The 22,191-nt window shown below is 56.4% G+C and overlaps 1 protein-coding gene across 8 annotated transcripts in view; it reads left to right on the top strand.

The window, feature by feature from the left end:
* MROH1 (maestro heat-like repeat family member 1) overlaps window positions 1-22,191 on the top strand; it is a 70,387-nt gene that overhangs the window by 44,728 nt on the left and 3,468 nt on the right. For 5 of the 8 annotated variants that reach the window (XM_012648064.1, XM_012648065.1, XM_012648069.1 and 2 more), the window contains exons 15-35: window positions 2,806-2,913; window positions 3,211-3,355; window positions 3,493-3,533; window positions 3,865-4,027; window positions 4,339-4,391; window positions 4,902-5,009; window positions 5,368-5,487; window positions 5,996-6,118; window positions 7,085-7,231; window positions 7,335-7,361; window positions 8,194-8,316; window positions 8,529-8,608; window positions 8,794-8,908; window positions 9,018-9,113; window positions 9,719-9,823; window positions 10,177-10,312; window positions 10,438-10,550; window positions 11,845-11,997; window positions 15,484-15,635; window positions 18,882-19,047; window positions 19,522-19,718. In XM_012648064.1, coding sequence (XP_012503518.1) covers window positions 2,806-2,913; window positions 3,211-3,355; window positions 3,493-3,533; window positions 3,865-4,027; window positions 4,339-4,391; window positions 4,902-5,009; window positions 5,368-5,487; window positions 5,996-6,118; window positions 7,085-7,231; window positions 7,335-7,361; window positions 8,194-8,316; window positions 8,529-8,608; window positions 8,794-8,908; window positions 9,018-9,113; window positions 9,719-9,823; window positions 10,177-10,312; window positions 10,438-10,550; window positions 11,845-11,997; window positions 15,484-15,635; window positions 18,882-19,047; window positions 19,522-19,718 — 2,471 coding nt within the window. The remainder of the gene's footprint in view (window positions 1-2,805; window positions 2,914-3,210; window positions 3,356-3,492; window positions 3,534-3,864; window positions 4,028-4,338; window positions 4,392-4,901; window positions 5,010-5,367; window positions 5,488-5,995; window positions 6,119-7,084; window positions 7,232-7,334; window positions 7,362-8,193; window positions 8,317-8,528; window positions 8,609-8,793; window positions 8,909-9,017; window positions 9,114-9,718; window positions 9,824-10,176; window positions 10,313-10,437; window positions 10,551-11,844; window positions 11,998-15,483; window positions 15,636-18,881; window positions 19,048-19,521; window positions 19,719-22,191) is intronic. The other 3 variants (XM_012648066.1, XM_012648068.1, XM_012648067.1) reach the window with 3 other exon arrangements.

Genomic DNA, 22,191 nt, shown 5'->3' on the forward strand with positions numbered 1-22,191 from the left:
CTCAGGCTGGCTTCGAACTCCTGAGCTCAAACAATCCGCCTGCCTCGGCCTCCCAGAGAGCTAGGATTACAGGCATGAGCCACCGCGCCCAGCCAGTTTGCTAGTATTTTGTTGAGGATTTTCACATCTACATTCATAGGAGATATTAGTCTTTAGTTTTCTTTTTCGTGTGTGTAATTTTCTTGTTCTGTCTTTGTTATTCTTTATATATTTTGTATACACACATGTGCATGCATGTACATTTTTTAACTCATCTGAGAAAATATTAGAGACATTGTGTCCCTTTATCCCTAAATACTAAATACCTTGGTGTTTATTTCCTAACAGTAAGGACATTGTTCTGCATAACCATAGTACAGTTGTCAAAATCAGGAAGTTTAACATTGAGGCCATAATATTACCTGATACATAGTTTGTATTCACATTTTATTATTTGTCCCAATTCTGTCTCTTACAGCTGTTTTCAGGCTCAGTTTCCAACACAGAGTCAGGCATTATGTGTAGTTGTTATGTCTTGTTAGCCTCCTGTCTTTGTGTTTGTTGACTGGACATTTTCTAAGAGTTCAGACCAATTATTTTGCTAGATGTTTCTCACTTGGGGCTTGTGTTTCCTTGCGATTTGATTCAAGTGATGCAGTTTTGACAGGAATCTCCTGGAAGCATGTGCATCCTCTTTAGTATGTTACATCACAGAGTTGGTTATCACAACATTGGTTTTGTTAGCTCTGATCACTTGTTTCAGTGAAGTTTCTGCACTTACAGTTGCTGTCCCTCTTACAATTAATAGATAGTTTGTAGGGAGATTGGGACTAAGTAAATATCTGCTTACTGATTAAACTTAATCAGCATCAAATGGTGTTAGCATCAGTTGATGGTTTTCTAACTCCATTAATATTTCTACACTTAGTTTTTTAGTCTTGTGACAAAAAGCTTTTCCTAGTCTTACGTTCACGTGGACCCGTGGCAGCTCGTTGATGGAATGGTCTAGACACCATCTCTGTTGGTTCTGGTGCTAAGGCTGCCCTGCACTTGGCCAGTGGCGCTGCCACAAGCTGGCTCCTATATTCCTGGGATGTGGCCTGTTGTTCTCGGAGGCTGTCTCTACTTTCTGGCACACGAAGATGTTCCTGGCTCACCTTGCACTGTCCTTTCCTCAAGTTCTGTGGACTCTGCTTGCATGCGTTTTTTTTACCTTTTAGTTCTAGAGAAGTTCTCTCCTTTATTTAACTATTTCTTCCTATCAGTTTTTCTCTCTCTAATTCTGGTCTATTATCTAAATGCTAGCACTGCTGCCTTTCCTATCTTTGAGCTTTTCCTTCTTTCATTTTTTTTAAATTTCTTCTTCCTTGAAGTCTTCTTCAGTCTGTTCTTCCAAGTTAGTAATTTCTTCCTTGGTGATATCTATTACCTTATTATAATAACTTCCTGAATTAAATTCTTTATTTCAACTGTTACAAGTTTTCAGGATTTTTTTCCTTGTACTTGGTTCATATTGTTAATATTTTCCCTTTTCTAGGATATTTTAGGCTATGTCCTTGGCCTGTGTGCCCTAATATTTGTGTGTCTGGTGATTTTGTGTGTGTTCTCAGTGTTCATTATCAGCTAGTTTGCAGTTTCTGTTTGGTTTCTTTATTAACCCAAATGGTTCTTTTATAATATTTGAAAATCTCCCAGTGGATAGATTTTCATGCCTATTATGGATTTGTAATTGTATTGCATTGTTACATTGAATCTGGCCAGGTTGATTTCTGCTTTTAACAGTTTGTTGAGATAGTCTTTTTGGCTTAATGGTGAGGCTTTCAGAGTTGTCCATGCGTGTTTGGTATGAAGTTCTATCTATATTTTTAGAGCATACCTTAAAAATTGTTGTTCAAGGCCTAGATACCACTATTTTTTTCTGCTTGACCTCTGGTTACTATTAAAAGTCTCCTGCAATGGTTGCAGTTTTGCCAGTTTCTCCTTGTCATTCAGTGTTTGCTTTGTTTCAACGCCTGAATGTAGGGCTAGCAAAGTATGTAGGAAGCAGAAGTTCTCTCCTTGCACAGCAGCCTCCCAGGGAGCCAGGCTTTGGAGCTGCCTCACCAGACAGAGAGGACAGCAGGTGTCTCACCTGCTTAGGTTGCCGAGGTTGTGTTCAAGGCTTGGTGTGGAAAACAGGATTTCTCCCGAGATTATCATTTACAAAAATGCTGTCCCATTTCTCCTGTGGCAGCATTGTAAAGCAGGGACAAAGTTTTTTTTCTTTCTTTTGTTTTGAAACAAGAGTCTCACTCTGTCACCTAGGCTACAGTGCAGTGGCATCATCGTAGCTTCTGCAATCTCAAACTCCTGGGCTGAAGAGATCCTCTTGCCTTAGCCTCCTGAGTAGCTGGGACTACAGGCGTGCGCCATCACACCTGACTAATTTTTCTATTTTTAGCAGAGACAGGGTCTTGCATTTGCTCAGGCTGGTCTCAAACTCCTGACCTCAAATGATTCTCCTGCTTCAGGCTCCCAGAGTGCTGGGATTACAGGTGCTACCATGTTTGACCTAATTTTTATGAAATCAGTAGCTTACAGGAAATGCTCAAGGTTTTGTTTATTGTGCAGATGAGAACCGAGCCAGGTGAGACTGTTTCTTGGGTGATTTTAGCTCAGAGTGCATTTCCTGTCTGTGGCCGGTGACGCTGCCCCAGGGTGAGGCTGGTGGGATCTGTCCTGCTCCCACACAGATGTGTCTTCAGAGGCCCGAGCCACAGCTGCCTACCTTGGTGCGTGGACATGATGCCCCACCCATGCCCTGCCTTCTGCTCCTTCCCCCTCCAGCCTGAGAATCCAGGCCCCGACAGCAAGGACCTCTCAGCCGATGGTGTGCAGGCCATGAGCATCCGCACGCTCTACCTGGTCAGCACCGCCGTGGACCGGATGAGCGACGTGAGTGCAGGGTGGCTCTGGCCTCCCTTCCGGCCGCACCCCTGTGTTCTCATTCAGAGGTTTTCCTGCCCCTGTTCTGTGACTAACTTCATCCCTCCCAACCCCAGGTCCTGGGTGACGGCTAAACCATGCAGGGTAGCGGCCAGGCAGGGCTCAGAGGCCGCCTCAGCCGCAACAGGGCAAGCGAAGGGTCTGCCCCGACTCTCTGAGCTCAGGCAGGGCCTGCAGCCCTCATAGCTGTTGTGCAGAGCCTAGTATGCCCAGGCCCTGCCAGCTCTGAGCCGCCTCTGCCCCCAGGTCCTCTGGCCGTACCTGCTGGAGTTCCTCACCCCTGTGCGCTTCACCGGGGCCCTGACTCCACTCTGCAGGAGCCTCGTGCATCTGGCGCAGAAGAGGCAGGAGGTGGGGGCCGACACCTTCCTCATCCAGTATGATGCCCATGGTGCGTGCCGGCCCTGACCCTATCCCTGCTTGGGACCACAGCCCCAGCTTTGGCCCCCTGTCCGCCTGAGAGCTGCAGGCTGGGCTCAGGCAGCCAGGCTGGCTTCCGAGCAACTGTTCCTCGTCTCTTGTCTCCAGTGAACCTTCCTTCTCCCTACGCTGTAACCACAAGACTCCTGGTGAGCACTGTACTACGCAGCTCCCCTGAGCAGGACATGCCTCCTTAGATGATGGCTAGACCCCGGGGTCCTTCAGAGGATGTTAAGAGTGGGCACTTCTTTCTGAGTCCCTGTTCCCATTCATGTGGCAGCCCACTGCCCAGAGCCTTGTGCTGTCACGGACTCCCAGGGAGGGCGCTGCCTTTTCAGTGAGGAGCTGCCAGGCAGATGCTCATGGCAGGGCTGCCCTCCATCACCATAGCCTGAGCTTCGGGAAGAGCCAGGTGCAGGGTGTGGTCCTCGGCCGGGAGCCACCTACTCAGACTTCACTCCCACGTCTGCCTCCCTTCAGGTTGTGTCTTCCAACCCCTACCTGGGGGATGGGCGTGGGGCAGCCTCGCTGCGTCTCCTCAACGTTCTGCATCGTAGCATTCACCCTTTGCTGGGTCAGCAGTGGGAGACAACCATCCCCCTGCTGCTGGGGTACCTAGATGGTGAGGCCCTGTGGGGTTCACGTGAGTAGGGCAGCACTCGGTTGGGGGAAGCGGCAGGCCAGTGGGGACCAGGGTTTTGTAAATTGGAAGGAACAGTCACCACTGTGGTCCAGGACAGCCTGGGGCTTGAAAGGCCTCCCTCCTGTCCCTGAGAGCAGGTGGGAAGTGGGCGCAGCCAGGTTGGGTTGGCTGCTACTTGTGCCTTCCCTCCAAGCTCCAGAAGATGGGTGGGGCCTAGGCTGGGGGGGCATGTTGGGCTCTGAGGACCCCACTCGTGCAATGGGATGGGCCTGCCTGGCAGGGCTAGGCCCACTGGGTGACTGTCATTTCAGAATATACTGAGGAAACCCTGCCACGGAAGGAGTGGGAGGAAAAGCTGTTGATGGTGAGAGCAGGGAGGAGGCTGAGGATGTGGCCTGTCCGGGGCATGGAAACAGCTTCTGGGCTGGTGGGGAGGGCTGGGGTGGCAGGAGCTGGGGGCACGCCCACCCGCTGAGGATTATACTACCTGCCTGAACCTCGACTTCATGGTGTGGCTGGAGGAACAACAGAGGTGTGGGCGGGTGTCTTCTGAGGCAAGGACCTCTGCCGGCTGCAGGCTGCTGGGACAAGGCACCCACCCTGTAGCAGCCAAGGCCAAATCCCAGGGGCTTCGAACTGCCCTCGCTACAGGCCTTTTCTTCCACCCCTTGCCTGGCCCAGAGCTATTCACATCCCAGGCCTCCTGCTTAGCTGACCATGCAGGGCTTCCTCTGCTGCCACTGCTCTTGCTGGGAGGTCACCTGCAGACCACTTGGAACCACAGCAGGGGCCACCTTGAGGTCCTCAGGTGGTGACAGGCCAGACCTCAGGCCCATCCCCAGCTAGCCCCTGCAGGACCTCTCCTTGCCCACAGTTCCTGCGGGACACCCTGGCTACTATCTCTGACAACACGTGGACCTGCCAGCTGAGCCTGGAGATGTGCAAGCAGCTGCCTTGCTACAACGGGACGCCCCAGGAGAAGGTGCGTAGCTGCTCAGCCTGGGCCTCAGGCTCCAGGTGCCTGTGTCTTCAGTCTCTGTCACTTGCTGTCTGGGCCTGTCTCCGTGCTCCTGGTGGCCCTGGCAGAGCTAGGAAAATGCCTATGGCCTCTTCTTGGTAGCTGAGGGCTGGAAGGTGCAGTAGCCCACTGTCCCTGCTTCTTGCCCCCAGATGCTGCCCAGGCTCTGCCAGCTGTCCTCACAGCGCTAGCACTATGGCTCCCAATAGCCCCTCCCATGTCTGGGCGGCAGAGTGGGCACTCCAGGAGCAGCACCATGGCAGTGCTGGGCACCCTTCTACTTAGGAGTCAGGCACAACCTTGTTCTCTGGCTTCATTTCAGCACTTCCTGTACAAATGCATAGGAACCACCCTGGGTGCTGCTTCAAGTAAGGAAGTGGTGAGGAAACATCTTCAAGAACTGCTGGAAACAGCCAGATACCAGGAGGACACAGACCGTGAGGTGGCCGTCACTTTCCCTGCGGAAGCCCCTGGATGCTCAAGGGCTGGCGGACAGCCCTCTGTTCTCTCAGGCAGCCAGCCAGCATGTGCGCGAGTGTGTGCGTGTGGGTTGTGCATATATGCACATATGTGTGCATGTGTAAATGTGTGTATAGGTGTATGCATGGTGTACTCTTTCCACCTGCACCGTGTACAGTGTGCACACATGTGCGTGGTGCATTGTCTTCACGTGCAGTGTGTACAGTGTGCACACATGTGCATGGTGCATTATCTTCACCTGCACTGTGTGCAGTATGCACATGTGTGCATGGTGCACTGTCTGCATCTGCACATGTGTACAGCATGTGTGTGCATGTGTGTGTGTGCATGATGCACTGCCTGCATCTGCATATGTACACAAGCGTGTATGCCTTGCGTGTGTGCACATGCGCTCATCTCTTTACATGACTCTAAGGCAGGGAGCAGGGTCCTCTCTGTGCAGGTGTGAGTACACCTGTGTGTCTCCCCAGGGCCTTGCCTGTTGCTTTGGGATCTGTGCCACCTCCCACCTCGAGGACACCCTGGCCCAGCTGGAGGACTTTGTAAGGTCTGATGTGTTTAGAAAATCCGTTGGCATTTTCAACATTTTTAAGGTACGGAGGTTAGGCTGATGGCCAGGGTGGAGGTTTGGGGTAGGACTGTCTCTGTGGTTTTGTTTCTCAGCTGCTGCCCTACATTTTAAGGTCCTGGGGAGTGGTGGGGTTGGTGAGGACCAGGCGGGGCTCCTGCCCCTCTGTCTCTTCACAAGTTTGGGCTCAGGGGGTACCCTGTGTGCTTGGGGTGGGGGAGGAAGCTGACATTAAGCAGTTTTTGCTTCCTGCATTCCCTGCATGGGCGGGGCCTGTGTGTGTGTGTGTGTGTGTGTGTGTGTGTGTGTGTGTGGGTGTGTGGCCAGCCCACTCATCCCAACCTCTGGCAGAGGGGACATAAGGCCTCCCAGAAGTGAATGCAGCTGGTGACAAGGTGCGTGCATCCCTCTGCCAGTCATGAGGGAGGAGAGGGGGTCCAGGGTGAGTCTGGAAGCACCTCCTTCTGGGGACCAGGCTGTCTGCATAGACTTCTGCCCTCTGGTGGCCAGTGGAGGCTGCACTTCTGCTAAAGCCACTGGTTGAGCTGCCAGAGCCAAGGCCTGACCTAAGAAGGGGTGGATCCCTGCTGTGGCCCCGCCCAATTATAGACTCTCAGGGCTGGACCTGGCTTGCGGGGCCTCCCAGCCCTTTCTCCGTGCACAAGTGGGACAGGCCCCAGGGACAGAGGAGCTGTCCTGTAGCTCAGGCGAGGACAGGGCCTCTACTCTGGGGCTCCCAGCCCTCCCTCCTGCTCACCCCACCATGTAGTCCTTTTTCCTCTGCCACTGGCTCCCCAGTGGGCCCATGCCTGGCCCCCTGGCCCCTGACAAAGGGGCTCTCCCGCTCAGGTGGTGCTGTCTGCCAGCTGGGTCATGCCTCTGATGACCAGCTCTGGCCCTTCTTCAAGGAGGACTTCAGTGAGTTTGAGCCCAAGGCTTCCTGTCAGGGGTGCAGTCTGTGATATAATTGGTGACTCCTCTGGCCCCTCAGGACAGAAGCGAGAATGAGGTAGAAAAAGTGAAGAGTGCGCTGATCCTGTGTTACGGGCACGTGGCAGCACAGGCCCCCCGCGAGCTGATGCTGGCCAGGGTGGAGTCAGACATCCTCCGGAACATGTTCCAGTACTTCAGCACCAAGGTGGGTGCTGCGCAGGCCTGTCTGCGTAGTGGGGCCTGGCAGGGAGGGGTCCTGCTGACACCAGACTCTCACGACTTAATTCATTTCACTTTTTATTGTTCAGGTTCTGGGAATAAAGGTAGAAACCAAGGTACAGTGTGTGGGAGTTAAGTGTGAGCTCTGCCTTTCCTCTCTCAGCATTCTGGGCTGGCTTGAGCTTCAGGGGCAGAGCCAGAGGGGAGCTCGCTTGGGCTTCCTGCTCCCAGCCTATGGGAGAGCATTTAGGGTATCATACCCTCTCCTGCCCCCACTTCCATTTGGAGCAGCCCCTCCTCTGGGGGCTGGAACAGGGCCCCAGCCTAGGCCCTGCGAGGTGGGTGGGCAACAAGGGAGGCTTCTGCCGCCTCTGAGGAGCCATGGCCTGGGCTATAGCTACCTGGCCCCAGGACAGACGACTCTCCTCTGGCTCTGCTCCTTGATTCTCAGGGGCTGTACCTTTCCAGATCCCTGCACCTAGGAGGGGGGCTGACCAGAACCAGTGGCAATGGCAGGGAGGCTCACTGGCCCCCTGAAACTCCCCACATCTCTAACTTGTTTCCTTCTGTCATCTCTGGCGCTAACCTGACAAGACTCTTGCTGGGGATAGTTGGCACCCCATGAAGGGCAGAGCACAGGGTTCTTAGAGTTTCTTTTTCCTCGGCTGTTAGCGTGGCAGGGGCTGGCCTCATGTGTCCTCAGGACACCTCCCCTCACCCTGAGCTCACAGGGAGGGGTGGCCCGCTCAGCTGAGGACTCCTCTCCTCTCCTCCGTGACCCCTGGGTACCCTCCTCTTGTCCCACATGGACTTGACGTGTGGGAGGACTGGCTGGAGCTCCTCTGAGAACAGAGCAGCAGTCTGGCTGCAGCAGAAGGAGAGGGGGCGTGTGCTGGGCTTGGTCCTGGGTGGGTGTCGATGGCCGCCTGCAGCTGGGTGTCCCTCCAGGATCCAGCCCTGAAGCTATGCCTCGTCCAGAGCACGTGCATGGTCAGCCGTGCCATCTGCAGCAGTGCGCAGGCCAGCTCCTTCCACTTCTCCAGGAAAGCAGAGCTGGTGGCACAGATGATGGTGAGCACTGACCATGTAGCTGGTCCCAGGCAGCTTCCTGGGAGACAGATGGTGGCATCACAGGTGCTGATGGCAGTGGCGGTGGGGTCTGGGGAGGACCCAGGGGTGAGAACGCGATGAGGGGCCACGTGAGGACAGACGGAGCTTGGGAGGCTAACGGGGAGGAACGCTGGCGCCTCCTCCCAGGCTGAGCCACTGGCTACCTCCCCCAGGAGTTCATCAGAGCAGAGCCCCCAGACTCCTTAAGGACACCTGTTCGAAAGAAAGCCATGCTCACCTGCACTTACCTGGTGTATCCTTCCAGGCTCTGTGTGTGTGTGTGGGCCTGTGTGTGCACACATGTGCCGTGAGGGGTTGCAGCCTCGGGCCCAGAGCGAGCCAAACATGTTGGCAGCCCCTGTCCACACAGGCCCGGAAGTTTCCGGGTGGCTGGACCTGACACAGGATTGATGTCTGGGCCCTTAACTTGCTGCTCAGCTCCCTGGAGCCGGCATTGGGGGAGCAGGCCCGGGCAGACGTTATCCAAGGCTGCCTGCACAGTGTCATGGCCCTGCCGCCTGAGTCCCAGGGTGAGGACAGCGGCTGCCAGGAGGTATTGCCACGTGTCCCTCACTGTGTGCCTGTGTCCGTGGGGGGCAGCGGGAAGGCCACTGTCAGCAGTGGGGTCACTGGTGGGGCCGGACAGCCTGGTCTCCTTCCAGGCCCTGTATCTGGATACGGTGCGTGCCCTTGAGGATTTGCTGACGAGCCTCCTGCAGCGGGACATGACCCCTCAGGGCCTGCAGGTCATGGTCGAGGTGTGCAGGGTGGGGGCTGGACAAGAGTTGCTCTACCTGGTTCTCTGGGTCCTCTCTCTCCATAGGGGCACCCTGGGGATGGCTTGGTGCTCTCTGTAATTGGGGGGGACTTTGAGTGGGCAGCAGCACCCCTCCTGCCTGGGCAGGATGCAGATGGGAGAGGCCCAGACCAAGATGCGCCTCTGGAGCCCACATGGTGCCAGGATTGGGGCATCCCACAAGTCCCCTGTGAGCTCCTGGCTGTGTGGGGGCTGTCATGGTGGCAGGGCGGGAAGGCCGCAGCTGTGCTGCAGCTTCTCCACACTAATCACTGCTGTGGCTGGGGCAGCACCGACCCCTCATTCCAGGGACGTGCCCTTCTGGATCAGTGCAGGCTCCTCCCTATGCCTCCACCACCCCGCCGGCTCTGAGTCCACCTGGTGGGCTGTGTCTGTGAGCCAGGTGGGAGGGCAGGGTGGCAAGGCCAGGGCTGCAGTGGGCCCTGAGGTGGGAGCCACGCAGGCTGGCCTGGCCCCTGTAGCCCAGGAGGAGTGGCCTGGCACATGGGCCCTGCTCTCCTGGGTTGCCCCTGAGTAGACACCTGTGTGAAGTCCCCTCTTCCCCAGCACCTGAGCGCATGGATCAAGTCCCCGAGGGGCCATGAGCGGGTGCGGGCCCTGGGCCTGAGCAGCTGTCTGCTGCGGTACTTCCTGGAGCACCTGCATGTCAGTGTGAGTGCCCGGGTTGCCAGCCTGCCCTGCTCCCGGCCCAGCCCTGTTCCTGGTTCCCTTGGCCTGTGGCCCTCACATCCCAGAGCACCCTACAGGCTTCATGGCCTTCCTCTGGCTGCACATGCCCCCTCCTCCACAATTGTCCCTGCTGCCTGCACACAGCTGCTCGCCCAGTATCTGCCCAGGCGGACCAGGTGGGGCAGAGCCGAGCTGGGCAGAGCCCACACTGGGTCAGGAAAGGGGCTCAGCAGGGGGCTGTGCTGGCCATGGGGAGGGCCTGGGGCTGCATGGACGCAGGCTGCCCTCCTGGCCATACTCCAGCACCACACGGCCCCTCTGGCCATCTCCCCCAGGCCCTGGTACCCTTCCACAACCTGGGCCTCCTTGTTGGCCTCTTCTCCCCACGGTGCGCGGACCTGTGGCCTGCCGCCCGCCAGGAGGCCGTGGGCTGCGTCTACTCCCTGCTCTACCTCCAGCTGGGCTATGAGGGTGAGTCCCTGCTGAGGGCGCAGGCGGGGCTGGGCCAAGGTGGCAAAGGTACAGAGGGATGAGGCACGGAGCCCTGCTCTGGGATCACCCAGGAAGGCCTCAGCCGGACTCTCCTCTCCTCTCAGGCTTCTCCCGAGACTACCGTGATGACACAGCTGAGCGGCTCCTCACCCTCAAGGATGGCCTCATGCACCCAGACCCGGCCGTCCTCTTCCACACCTGCCACAGCATAGCCCAGGTACATGCAGAACACTGGTGGCCGAAAGGAGGGGCCCACACCGTGGGGGGCTGAGGGGCTTCAAGGCAGCACCTGGCCTCTCCCAGGCTCTGTAGGTGCCACCCAGGGTTAGTGGATATGGGGCACAGGGCAGGTTTCATTCAGAGAGTTAGTTGTCTGATGCCACCTCTGACCAGTGCTGCCCCTACCACCCATAGAGAGAATGGGGTGCCACCAGGCCCAGCTGCCTGTGCCCCAAGTCTGTTTGCCACAGATGCAGGTTTCTGGGGCTTTCCCTGTGCTTGTGCTGAGAGCTGTCCTGAGCTCACACCTACTTAAGAGCCACCTGGGGCTGGAGCATGATCTGCAGGGGACGTTGGGCTCTGGCCATCTTGCCAAGGGGCTGGGGTGGGCCCTGCCTTTGGCTGGTTGAGGTGCCTTGTCCACTACACTCTGGAGAGAGGCACTGTGTCCTCTCCTGCCAGACTCCTTGGGCCTGTGTCCAGTGTGCCTTCCAGCGCTGTGGTGCTGGTGTCCACGCCGAGAGGCCCAACAGGGCTCCAGGGGGTTGAGAGAGCTGCCCCTTCCTCAGTGTGGAACTGGGGTGTGGCTGCTCTTTGATGTGGTGCCTAGAAATGGCCTTCCAGGATCCAGAGGCTTTGTCTCCTGCAGAGGAGAAGGAAGGAAAGGGTCCCCTTGGCCCTTTCTGGGCTGGGGACTCTGGGGCTAGAAAGCAAAGACACTGCCCTGGGCCAGTTAAGGTGGAGCAGAGGATTCCTGGTCTCGGGTCAGAATTCTTGGATGTTCAGCTACTTTTCATGCTTTCATGTCTTCTTGGTGCATCGTTTTGTGTTATTCTTTATCCTTCATGCTGCTTTACTGGCTGTAACTTCTGGCCAGTCTCTTCATGCTTAAGGAAGAAGGAGAGGGCTTCTGTCCACTGCTGAGCTGGAGGGGAGCTGAGGGTCCAGGCCTGCCGAGCTGGGCCAGGCTGCCCCGCTGCCCTGGAGAGCTCCAGGGTGATCACACTGCCAGGGGGAGGCCCTAGGAGGGAGCTGTGACCCCAGGGACCTCTGCAGAAGCCCACCCAGGCTCCTATCTTCCCTGGCAGGCTCTGGTGAATGACTCCCCTCTGCCCCCCTGCAGGGCCCATGACTGTACTGTGAGCTCATGGAAGGTGCAGGGTGCAGGGTGGGGAGGGCTGGGGCCAGCTGTGAGAAGGGCTGGAGCCCTTGCGATTTGATGCCTGGAAATAGTGGCGTTTGGGGGTACCGGCCCCACCCTCTTTGATTTTCTGGCACCACCATTTGCATAGGTTATTGCCAAGCGCCTCCCGGCGGATCAGCTCATCAGCCTCTTGCTTACCATGTTTGAGGGTCTGGGGGACCCCGACAAGAACTGCTCCCAGGCCGCCTCGGTCATGGTCAACTGCCTGCTGCAGGAGCGGGGTAGCGCACTGCTGGAGAAGGTGAGGGCAGGTGGGATCTGTAGACATGTTCTCCACTCTGTAGGCTGCCTTTTCACTCTTGTTGATTTGTTTTTTGACGCACAAAGTTTTTAAGTTTGACATAGTCCCATTTGTCTATTTTCTCCTTCCTTCCTTCTTTCGTTCTCTCTCTTTTTTTTTTTTTGAGACAGGGTCTCGCTCTATTGCCCAAGCTGGAGTGCAGTGGCATGATCACAGCTCACTGCAGCCTCAAACTCTTGGACTCTAGTGATCTTCCTGCCTCAGCCTCCCAAGTAGCTGGGACCACAGGCGACACCACTGCACCTGACCTCTTTTCTTTGTTGCCTGTGCTTTTGGTGTCATGTCCAAGAAATCATTGCCAGATCCACTGTCACGAAGCTGTTGCCCTATATTTTCTTCTAGAAATTTTATGGTTTTGGGTCCCCCATGGTGATGAAGCGGGGGGCCCGTCTGTGGGCCTGGCACACTGAGTTAGGTACTGGGTTCTGAGGGTGTGCTTTTTGCACAGTGGAGCTGCCGAGCCGTTTCCTTCCCAGCTCAGGTTCCCATACATGACACTCCACGGCAAGGCCAGGGAGTGGGGTTGTTGATGCCCAGGCTGAGCCAGGAGCAGGCCTACCACATAGCACCTCAGCCCACCTGTAACTTGGTACACCAGTGTCATCTACCCACTGGGGTTGTGGCGAACCCCCCATTTTCTTTCGTGCCGGGGGACCTCTTTAAAACAGGCTGATGCTGTTGGACTTTGAGTTTCTCTGACATTGAATCAGAAAATGTGGCCCTAGCAGGCGGCATGTGACCTCCCCCAACACAAGATGATCGTGCATCAGAGCACAGAGGGCAAGACAAGGGAACAACAGTGGATCCTTGACGTCAAGTGTGTCACATGGGGGAGAAAGACCCTCCATGGGTTGAAGAGGATGTGCAAGGGAGGCCCAGGAAGCAACAGGGGAGAAGGGACTCCATTTGAAACCAGCAGGCAGAAGCAGAAAATGAGGCCACCACTGTGGAGACAGTGTGGAAGGTCCTTAGAAAATCAAGTTACCACATGACCCAGGACTTCCACTCAGGGTATATGCCTAACAGAACTAAAAACGTGTTCACACAAAACCTTGTACACAAATATTCATGGCATTATTTGTATTATCCAGAACGGAAGAACAGCCCAAATGTTGGCAGTTTGTGAATGAAAAAGAAAATATGGTCCATCTGTCCAGTGGAGCATGGCCATAGAAAGGAGTAAAACACTGACACCTGCTACCACGCACAGGGACCTTGAGAACATCATGCCCGGTGACAGAAGCCAGACACAGAAAGCTGTCACAGTGTGATTCCATTTATGTGACACATCCAGAATAGGTAAATCCACAGAGACAGAAAGTAGCGTAGAGGTTACCAGGAGCTGGGGGCCCGGGGGAGATGTGGAGTGACCGCTGGTGAAGACAGAGTTTCTTTTGGGGGATATGGAACTGTGCTGAAATTGACTGTGGTGACGGGTGCACAGGAACTGTGTGCACTTACAGCGGCTGAACCGTGTGGCGTCTGAATTACGTCTCAGCAAAGCCATGGTGTGCACATGGCCCAGACCCAGCGTGACAGAAAGGGAAAGGCCCCTGCAGGGGTCACTGTGCCTGGCACCGCAGGCAGCTGGACTGCAGCCCCTCCTCCGGGGACCAGCGCGTGGGCCTGCTGCGAACTGGGCTGTGCGAGCCGAGAAGTTAGTGTGGATGCCAGCCCCACCCCCAGGGCCCTCCAAACCCAGGCACCCAGATGCTATTTCAAACTTTGTGAAAAGTGTGAATTCAAGCGCTCATGTGCACCAGTAGGTTCTAGTTGTTGAAAAAGTAAATATGCAGAAGAAAATATTACAGAAGATAAATAAACCCACTGAAATAAATAGAAAGATAAACCTCTGATAAGACAAGTCATAGGAAAAGAGCCACCATCCATAAAAGCAAAATACGAAGTAAAAGAGGGAAAATAATATGCACACAGAAGATGTGAAAAATAATGAAGCATATCCATGATCAACTGTGTTCCAAAACACTTGAAAATCAGTGAAGTTGATAGGTTTTGCAAAAAATAAAATGCCAACATTAAAGCAAGGGAGACGGGAGAGTCCAGTGGAGCCATAACTACCAAGGTGGTTGAAGTGGTTGCTCCTGCATCACCGAGTTGTTGCCCCCAGCTGAGCCCTGGGGCCCACACGTTGCATAGGATGGAGAGGCCACGAGGCCACATCAGCAGGGAACGGGTGGGACAGGCTAGCAGTGGCTCAGGAACGTCCCACCACCACCAGCACTGGATGCATGCCCTGAGGCCTTTCTGCACAAGTGACCGCCCTGAGCAGCTGAGAAACAACACCTATGTAGAAGTCTTTGCTTGACCTCCTTGCAGTCAAAACTTCCTGGAAGTCAGGGATGCAGAGGACCATTTGATGTGCAGCAGGCAGCTTCCCCAGACCTGGACAGCCATCTTGTCGGGGACATGGCCGGGCTGGGGCGAGGAGGGCAGTTGGGGCATGCAGATAAAGGCCAAGGCACACAGGTTGTCTGAACTCTGATGCTCATGGCCTTGGGCTGGGACAGCTCCCTGCACACAGGGCCTCCCGAGGAAATGGACGTCTGTGTCCTTGAGGTTGGCAATGGCGAGGCGGGAGCTGTCATGCAACCTCCACCAGGTGGCCTCCCACACACCTTCCCAGCTGTGACCCCGTGGCCCCCAGCTTCTTGTTTCATCTATTTTCACCCCAGACCCTGGTGGCTTTAGTTGTGCATCCTGGTAGTGGGGCCACCACAGTTGAGGCTATGAGGAAACTCCCAGACCAGCCACCCACTCTGATGGGGCCCCCTTGACTAGGCCCTGCCCTGAGGGCCTTACATAGTGCCCTAGACCAGCTGAAGGCTGGTCAGGGGCTGTAGAGCCCACAGCTGGGTTTGGGGTGGGCCTGGGGGTCCCGGGGCCAGGGTCCTCCTGCCCACCTTCCTCTATGGTCCAGTCACCTGTTTTCCAGAGCAGTGGGACACTTGCAAACTCATACCACCCACCTAGAGGTCCCGTCCTCCCTCTCTGAGGCCAACCCCAGCCTCTGTCCTTGGCCCCCAGCCTGACCCCCATGCAGGTCCTGCCTCCAGTGGCAGAGGTGGGGTCTTCTGGGCTGGACTGAGCAGGTGTGCTATGGGGGCTCAAGGGGCCATTGGTTCTGTGGACCCCAACTCAGCCCGGCAGTCCCTGCCTCCACCACTCTGCACCAGCTGCCCCCTACCCCCAGTGGCACTCATCATTTCCTGTGAAGTCTGGGGCTGACTCTGACTCCTGGTTCTCTGGGCTGCTCCGCCTCTGGAAGCTAGCCCTGCCTTTCCCACCAGGCCGGCAGCTGGCGCTCTGGGTACCTTCCACGTGGCCGCACCCCCTGTGGCTTGTGCAGATGTGCACCCATGCCCGGCCCCAGTCGTGGCCTAAACACTATGTCCTGTCCATCCACAGGTGCCTGAGATCGTGAGCGTGTTGCGCTCCAAGCTGCAGGAGACCCAGGAGCACATCCTGCCAGCCACCCAGCACAGTGTGTACCTCCTGGCATCCCAGCACTGTGCAGCCGTGGTGTCCAGCCTCCTGGGCAGCCCCCTGCCCTTTGACAGGTACCTGGCCCAGGCCCTAGGGTCCCTCCTGCCTAAAGCAGTGCTCCCTCCTGGGGACCATACCTGCCTCTGTGCCCAGCTTTCTGCCGAGGCCTGTGGAGACAGGCCCCAGCCTCATAGGCACCTCAAGGTCCTGGCTGAGGCCCTCCCTGTGCCCCCAGCTGGGCTGGGCTCTGCACATCCTCCATGGGGGGCTCACTGTCCCTGTCCTCCTCCATGGCCCTGAAGCTGCCTGGCCGGTTTCCCATCAGCCCCAGGTTTCCATGGGCACTGGAGGCTGCTCCTTGATGTGTCTGTTCCTGTTTTCCCAGGGCTTGTCCCCTACAGGGTTTCCACCATGATCTGTGAGCAGATCCGCAGGGCTGTGCGCACTCTGAGCCCTCTCTGGGTGCCCAGGGACCTCCATCCTCACCTATACCATCACGTCCCCCCCATCCTCACGTCCATCGGCGCATCTTCCCAGCTCCCAACAAATGGCAGCGTTGTCTCTGTCCTGCCTGTCCCCCACCTACCACCCCACTGGGGTCACCTTGCCTCGCGGCGGGATCTGGAGCATAGGCCTGCTGGTCTTGCCTTTCTTGCTGTCCCAGGCGTGCCAGCCTGCCTGGGACCTCCTGGAGGCCCTCATGCTGGGTGAGGCAGTGGGACCCTCTCCGCTGGGCAGGCGCTGTGGCTGCTTCGAAGACGCGGGTTTTGTTGTGTCTGGTCCTTCACTCCTGTCAGCTTTTGTTTTACGCACTGATGGCTGTGCCATCAGGTGCATATAAGTTAAAACACCTGTTTCCTCCTGGGGACGCCTGTGGTCGTCTGGGGCGCTGCTTTGCCTTGCTGGCTATGCCGCTGCACTTCCAGCATTTGCCGCTGTGCTGTCCCGGACCTGTCTTTGTATTTTGGATGTGTTCCTTTTAAATAGCAAATTGCTGTGTTTTGTTACTGATGTCATGGGTTTAAATCCACTCTTATTTTTTGCCTTCTTTTTGTCTTACTTGCTCTGTGTTTTAAAATCTTTCTTATCTTTTTTTTAGATTTACAGTCTCTCTCACCATTTCATTCTTCCACTTGATTAGTTTGGAAGTGCTGTGTTTCTTTTCTCTGAGCATTTTCCGTAACAAGGACCCTTGGTTTATGTGGAGCTGCCTCTGATGCTGGAGCCATCACTATTCCTCTGTCATGCAGACAGTATTTAGGTAAATCTTGACCACTTTGCTCTTTGTTCAGTCTTTATTTCCATGGTGGCATGTCCGCATGCACTCTCCACACGAGGCAGAGGAGGGGTCCCGCCCTCAGCAGACCCTGTGTGCCCCTCATCTGAAACCCCCAGAAAGGTCTCCACTGCCACCTGCCCTCCCTGGAGATAGGTTCCACCTGAACATAAGTGTTGTGCATGTGGGTCAGGTCGAGTCTTGGGGCTTCCTGGCTCAGCCCATTCTTTTGAGCGTGGTGTGGAGTTGCGTGGGTACTGCATGGTTCACTCATCCATGTCCAGGTGATAGAGGTTTGGGTGGTTTAGGGCTGTTTGGGACAATGCTGCTTTGATGGTTCCTGGGTGTGTCATTTGTGGGGTAGAGTGTTCGTCTCTTTTGTGTTATGTGCGGAATTGCTTAGGTCAAGGGTTAACAGACCAAAGCCATGGGCTATGCCTGGCCTGCCCCCTGTGTGTGTACACCCTATGGGCTGAGAGCAGGTTCTGCATTTATAAATGGTTGGAAAAAGACCAAAGAATATTTCATGACATGTGAAAATGATAGGAAATTCAAATTTCAGTGTCCATAAGTGAAATCTTATTGAGACGGCCACACCCATTCCCTTCTGTGGCCGGTTATGCTGTAGCAGCAGACTGCACGAGTTGCAGCAGAGGCCCTGTGGTCCATGAAGCCCCAACTGTTTGCCAGTTGGCCCTTTCAGAATCTGTGGCTCTGCCCTGGGTGCAGGCAGGCTTGGCTGTCACGTGTGACTGAACCGCCATCCAGGATGGCCAAGCCTGCGGGGCCTCAGTGCATTGGCACTGCCCCCATGTCCTCGCCAGCGCGCATGTTTGCATCCCAGCTAGTGTGTGTGTTTGTCCACATTTACCGCCGAGTCCTTCACTCCTCGTCCTGGCATTGCAGCCTCCATCACTTAGCTTCTACCTAAAATGCATTGTCCAGAATTTCCTCAGTGAGCGTGTTAATGACAAACTCTCCACTTTTGTTTACTGGAAATATTCATTTGGCCATCCTTCTTGAATATCATTTCTCAGAGTTTTAACTCTAGTTTTGCAGGCATTTTCTTCAGTGCGTGTGAAATGACACATCACATGTTCTGGTTTCCACCGTAGCTCTTGAGAAGTTGGCACAAATCTAACTGGTACTGTCTTCATGAACATCTTCAGTGTTGGTGTTGTGCTAATTGGAGGCGGGGGTTCCCTTTTATTTATTCTGCTAGGGAGCTGCTAGGCTGCTTCAGTCTGTAGGTTAGTATCTTTCATCAGTTCTGAAATATTCTCAGCCTTTTCCTTTTCAGATATTATCTTTCTTTCTGGTGCTTCTGGGACACCCCTTGAATGAACAGTTAGACTTTTCATTCTGTACTACACATCTCTTATGCTGTCTTGTGAATTTCCACTTTGTTCCTCTGTGCTGGGTTCTGAGTTAACTTCTTTGATTTATCCTCCAATTCACTGTTTCTCTCTTCTGCCATATCCAGGCTGGCACCAAATATGTCCACTGGGTGCATTAGTGTCTCATTTCTAAAATGGCTATATTGGTTCTCTTTTAAATTTGCTCTATCCTTAGAATTTTAAGTTCCCAGGAGATATTTTGAAGCTTGGCATTTAGTTCTGTAAACACATGAGCATAGCTGCCTCCAGTGTCCCCCATTGGTGACGTGCAGATGGTCTCACTGTGTTGCCTGATTTCCTTGTGCGCCGGGTTCTCTCCTACTGTGTGCTGCTTCCTCTAGAGAAGCTTAGCGTTTGCTCTGGCAGCTCCCTGGGGACCCCCCCACCCCTGCCTAAGGCCCCCTGTGTTCGGGACCAGATTTTGTTCCCAGCTTTGTACACAGACCCCTGGGGTCAGGGAGGATGAGTTCAGACCCAAGGTCAGGAGGCCATTTCCCACCTGGATGCTCCAAGTCTGCTGGGCTTGTCCGAGTGTTGTGGGGCCAGATGCACACTCCAAGGGGGGTGGACGGGGATGCCCGGCCCAGGTGCTTATGATGCCGTGGCCAGTGGTGGCTTGTGGTAACCCTCCTCCTGCCCCGCTGCAGCCACACGTGCATGCTCTGGCGGGCCCTGGCCGTGGAACCCAGCCTTGCCACCCAGGTCCTGGGGCTACTTCTGGAGAAGATGGGCAGAGATGTCCCATTCAAGGAGAGCCGGGCCTTCCTGCTAGGCAGCACCCCTGACCGCGTGGCCACGCTGCTGCCCCTTTCGGTGAGTGGGGACCTCAGGGGACACCCTGACATATCATCCTTGCTCCCACCTGCCTGAGTGCCAGGGTGAGCCCCCCACAAAGTGGCCTGGGTGCCACCCCATGGGCACCTGGCTGCTGCGCAGGGGCACGGGTGCTGAAGCACTGAGCCCTGGCTCATAAAGGCCTCACAGGTGTTGGCCCCCAAGGGAGATCACTTCACGTTTTATCCTGTGGAAAAAAAAATAAACCCAGCTTGGCAGTGTTTCAAGCAGTAAACCAGCTATGAGAATTCCCCCCTCCTCCCTTCTGAACTGAGAACAGATGGTCTGAGGCCTATCCCATGAAGGCTGAACTACCCCTCTGTCCCTGCCTGCTGCCCCAGGGGCCCAAGACCCCCAGTGCACACAGGGTGCACATGAGGGGGGCTCAGGCTTATTTGGTCCTGGGGTACAGTGCCCAGGTGAGGCACCAGACCCATGGTGGCTTCTCCCCAGGCCACCTGTGCGCTGCATGAGGTTGTGTCCGCCCCAGCATCAGGGCCTGCGGTACTCGAGCTCTACCCGCAGCTGTTTGTGGCGCTCCTGCTGCGTGTCAGCTGCACTGTGGGTGTCCAGCTGCCCCGGAACCTGCAGGCCAAGGAGAGGAGGGGCACCAGCCCGGCCCAGGCCTCCAGGAACCTCAAGCCCTGCAGGTAACGGGGTCCGTACCTCCGCCCCAGTGCTGGTTTGTAAGTGTTCTGATGTGGTGTGTATGCACATACGAGGCAGGGAGGTAGGACACCAGCTACCGGCCCTGAGGGAGAGGACCTGAAGGGCCTGCGCCAGCTCTGCTGGTAGGGGAAACCCAGGAGAGTTTGCTTGCAGGGGCTGGCGCCTTGCCCAGTGCAGGGCTGGGCAGTCAGTGGCAACTCTCAAGGACATACTGGCAGTGAAGGTCTCTCTCTTCTTGCCCTTGCCGGCAGGCTGGTGAGGGACTGCTGTGGCTCTGTGTGGTGGTGCTGGCCACAGGCAGTGTCTCCTCTCAGAAGGCGGAGCTGTGGGGAGTCCTTGAAGTGTGGGTTGGGCCAACCGAGGAAGGACCAGCTTTGCCCCTGAAACTGTCCTGGCAGAGTGGCCTTGGTGTGTGCTTGTGGCCCAATACAATAGTTGTTGCTAAGATGTTCCTGGCCTCCCCAAGGGGCTCCCCAGCCCTTCCCCTGCCGTTCTTACTGGGGTTTGGGGTCTTGTGCCCTCTGCCAGTGAGCCCTGGGCAGGAGTCCAAGGGTGGGCAAGGTAGAGCTGCTTGCTGAGGGGTGAGGATAGGAGCTGGGTCCGGTCTGCTGGCCTGAGCTTCAGTGGCACAGGTGCCTGGCCCCTGCCTGCCAAGCCTGGTTTCTGTGGCCATTCCTGAGCTGGTGTAGGGGTCCCCAGTGTTCCACACAGTGCATGGGCCATGTTGCCAGCAGAGGAAGCTGACACCCCAGATAGAACTGGCGGTGCCCCCAGCCCCATGACTCTGAATGACAGGAGCCCCAGGGACCACCATGCCCCACCCACACAGGCATCTGGGTTTGGGTGTGCACCTCGGCTGGGGACACATGGTAGGGTGGCCTCATTTCACCGCACCACTGCCACCACCACAGGGTTGCTCAGACCAGCTCAGACTCTGCAGGCCCAGGGCCTGTGCAGTCCTTGGAGACCAAGTGGACAATGTGAACAGACACAGAGTGGCCAGCGGCTCCAGGCCTGGCCTGCTGGGGACCAGCTCTGTGTGGGACACCCCTGGGGCTAGGGTGTTTGCAGAGCCTGGCTGACAGAGGCCACCAACCAGCAAGGCAGACCCTGCTGATGCCATGCTCTTCAGCGTTCTGGGCAGATGAGCAGGGGAGGTATCCTCATCTCAGTCGTTACCGTGTTCCTGAGCCAAACACACACTTCCCCTTAGACTATACCAGCGCACCATTTGCAGCCTGGAGTGCAGCCTCTGGTCCAGATGGCGCCTTGCAGGCCGCAAGGCCTAGAGCAGGGTGTGGCGCTAGCTGGCAGCTGCACTCTTGCCGGGCCCACCAGCACCCTCACCCTAAACCCTCACTCAGCCCAAGGCTCGCCTGGCCCTGCACGTGTCCAGGGCCTCCTCCCATGGGCTGCACTGTGGGCACCTGCCCAGTGACTGGCATGGCTCTTCTGCCCCATCTCCAAGGCCAGAAGCCCCTCAGCACCCAGGCCACCTGGCTCAAAGACCAGGTTCTCTGTTACAACCACAGAATTCCTGGGACATCAGAGCTGCCTTCTAGTGTTTTCTTCCAGGGGAGTGAGGGAGCTGGAGATGCTTGTCGGGGCTGCATCTGGCCCAGCTACCCACACCTGCCTCCCCGCTGCCGGCACCCCTGGGCTCCTCAGTCCCTCAGCCCTGCCCGAGCCCTTCTCCCAAGGAGTTGGCCCCACCTGAAGTCTCACAGCCTCAGTCACTGGATCCCAAACAAGCTGGTGCCCAGCATGACTGCCTCCCTACATCCTGTCCCCACACAGTGTGCAGACCAGCAAGGCCTGTCCCAGCCTCAGCGGGGGCCCCTTGCACTCCCTCCTGGGCCCTGGGCATGTGCTCAGCCGGCCACCCCCCACACAGCCAGGCAGTGCAGTTAAGGCTTCTCGTGGTCCAAAGAGCCTATGGGGCCTGATGCCTGGCATGAGGTGACCAGTGGGTGGGGTGGGCATAGTCACCATGGCCACAGTTGCCACCTCACAGCAGGCTGGCACACAGCCTGCTGTGTCCACTTCAGGCCAGGAGCACTTGGGGTCAGGGCCTGCCATATGCAGTGGCTAGTGGGCAGGGAGGGCAGCGTGGGGATGTGGGGCTGAGAACTGTGACAGAAAGAGCTGCAAGGGAGGGCCCTGCCTTGGTGTGAGGGTCTTTCTGGGATGCTGTGGCCTGGCACCCATGGAGGAACGGGTGATGCTCTCCCCCCTAGACATCGCCTGCTGGGTCCTGCAGCCCCAGTGCCGCTGCCTGGGCCAGGAAGGGCTTCTCTGAGCAGCAGGTGGACACCAAATCCAGCTGGGCCCCGGGGAGGCTGTGGCATCAAACACTTCCTACCAGCCCCTGGGCCTCCAGCCGCAGGCCTGCCTCCTGCGAGGGAGAGCAGGGGGTGAGGTCCTTGCTTGGCAGGGCTCTGCAGAGGCGGCAGT

Source organism: Propithecus coquereli, unplaced genomic scaffold (assembly GCF_000956105.1).
Source record: "Propithecus coquereli isolate 6110/MARCELLA unplaced genomic scaffold, Pcoq_1.0 Scaffold28, whole genome shotgun sequence".
NCBI classification, from domain to species: Eukaryota; Metazoa; Chordata; class Mammalia; order Primates; family Indriidae; genus Propithecus; species Propithecus coquereli.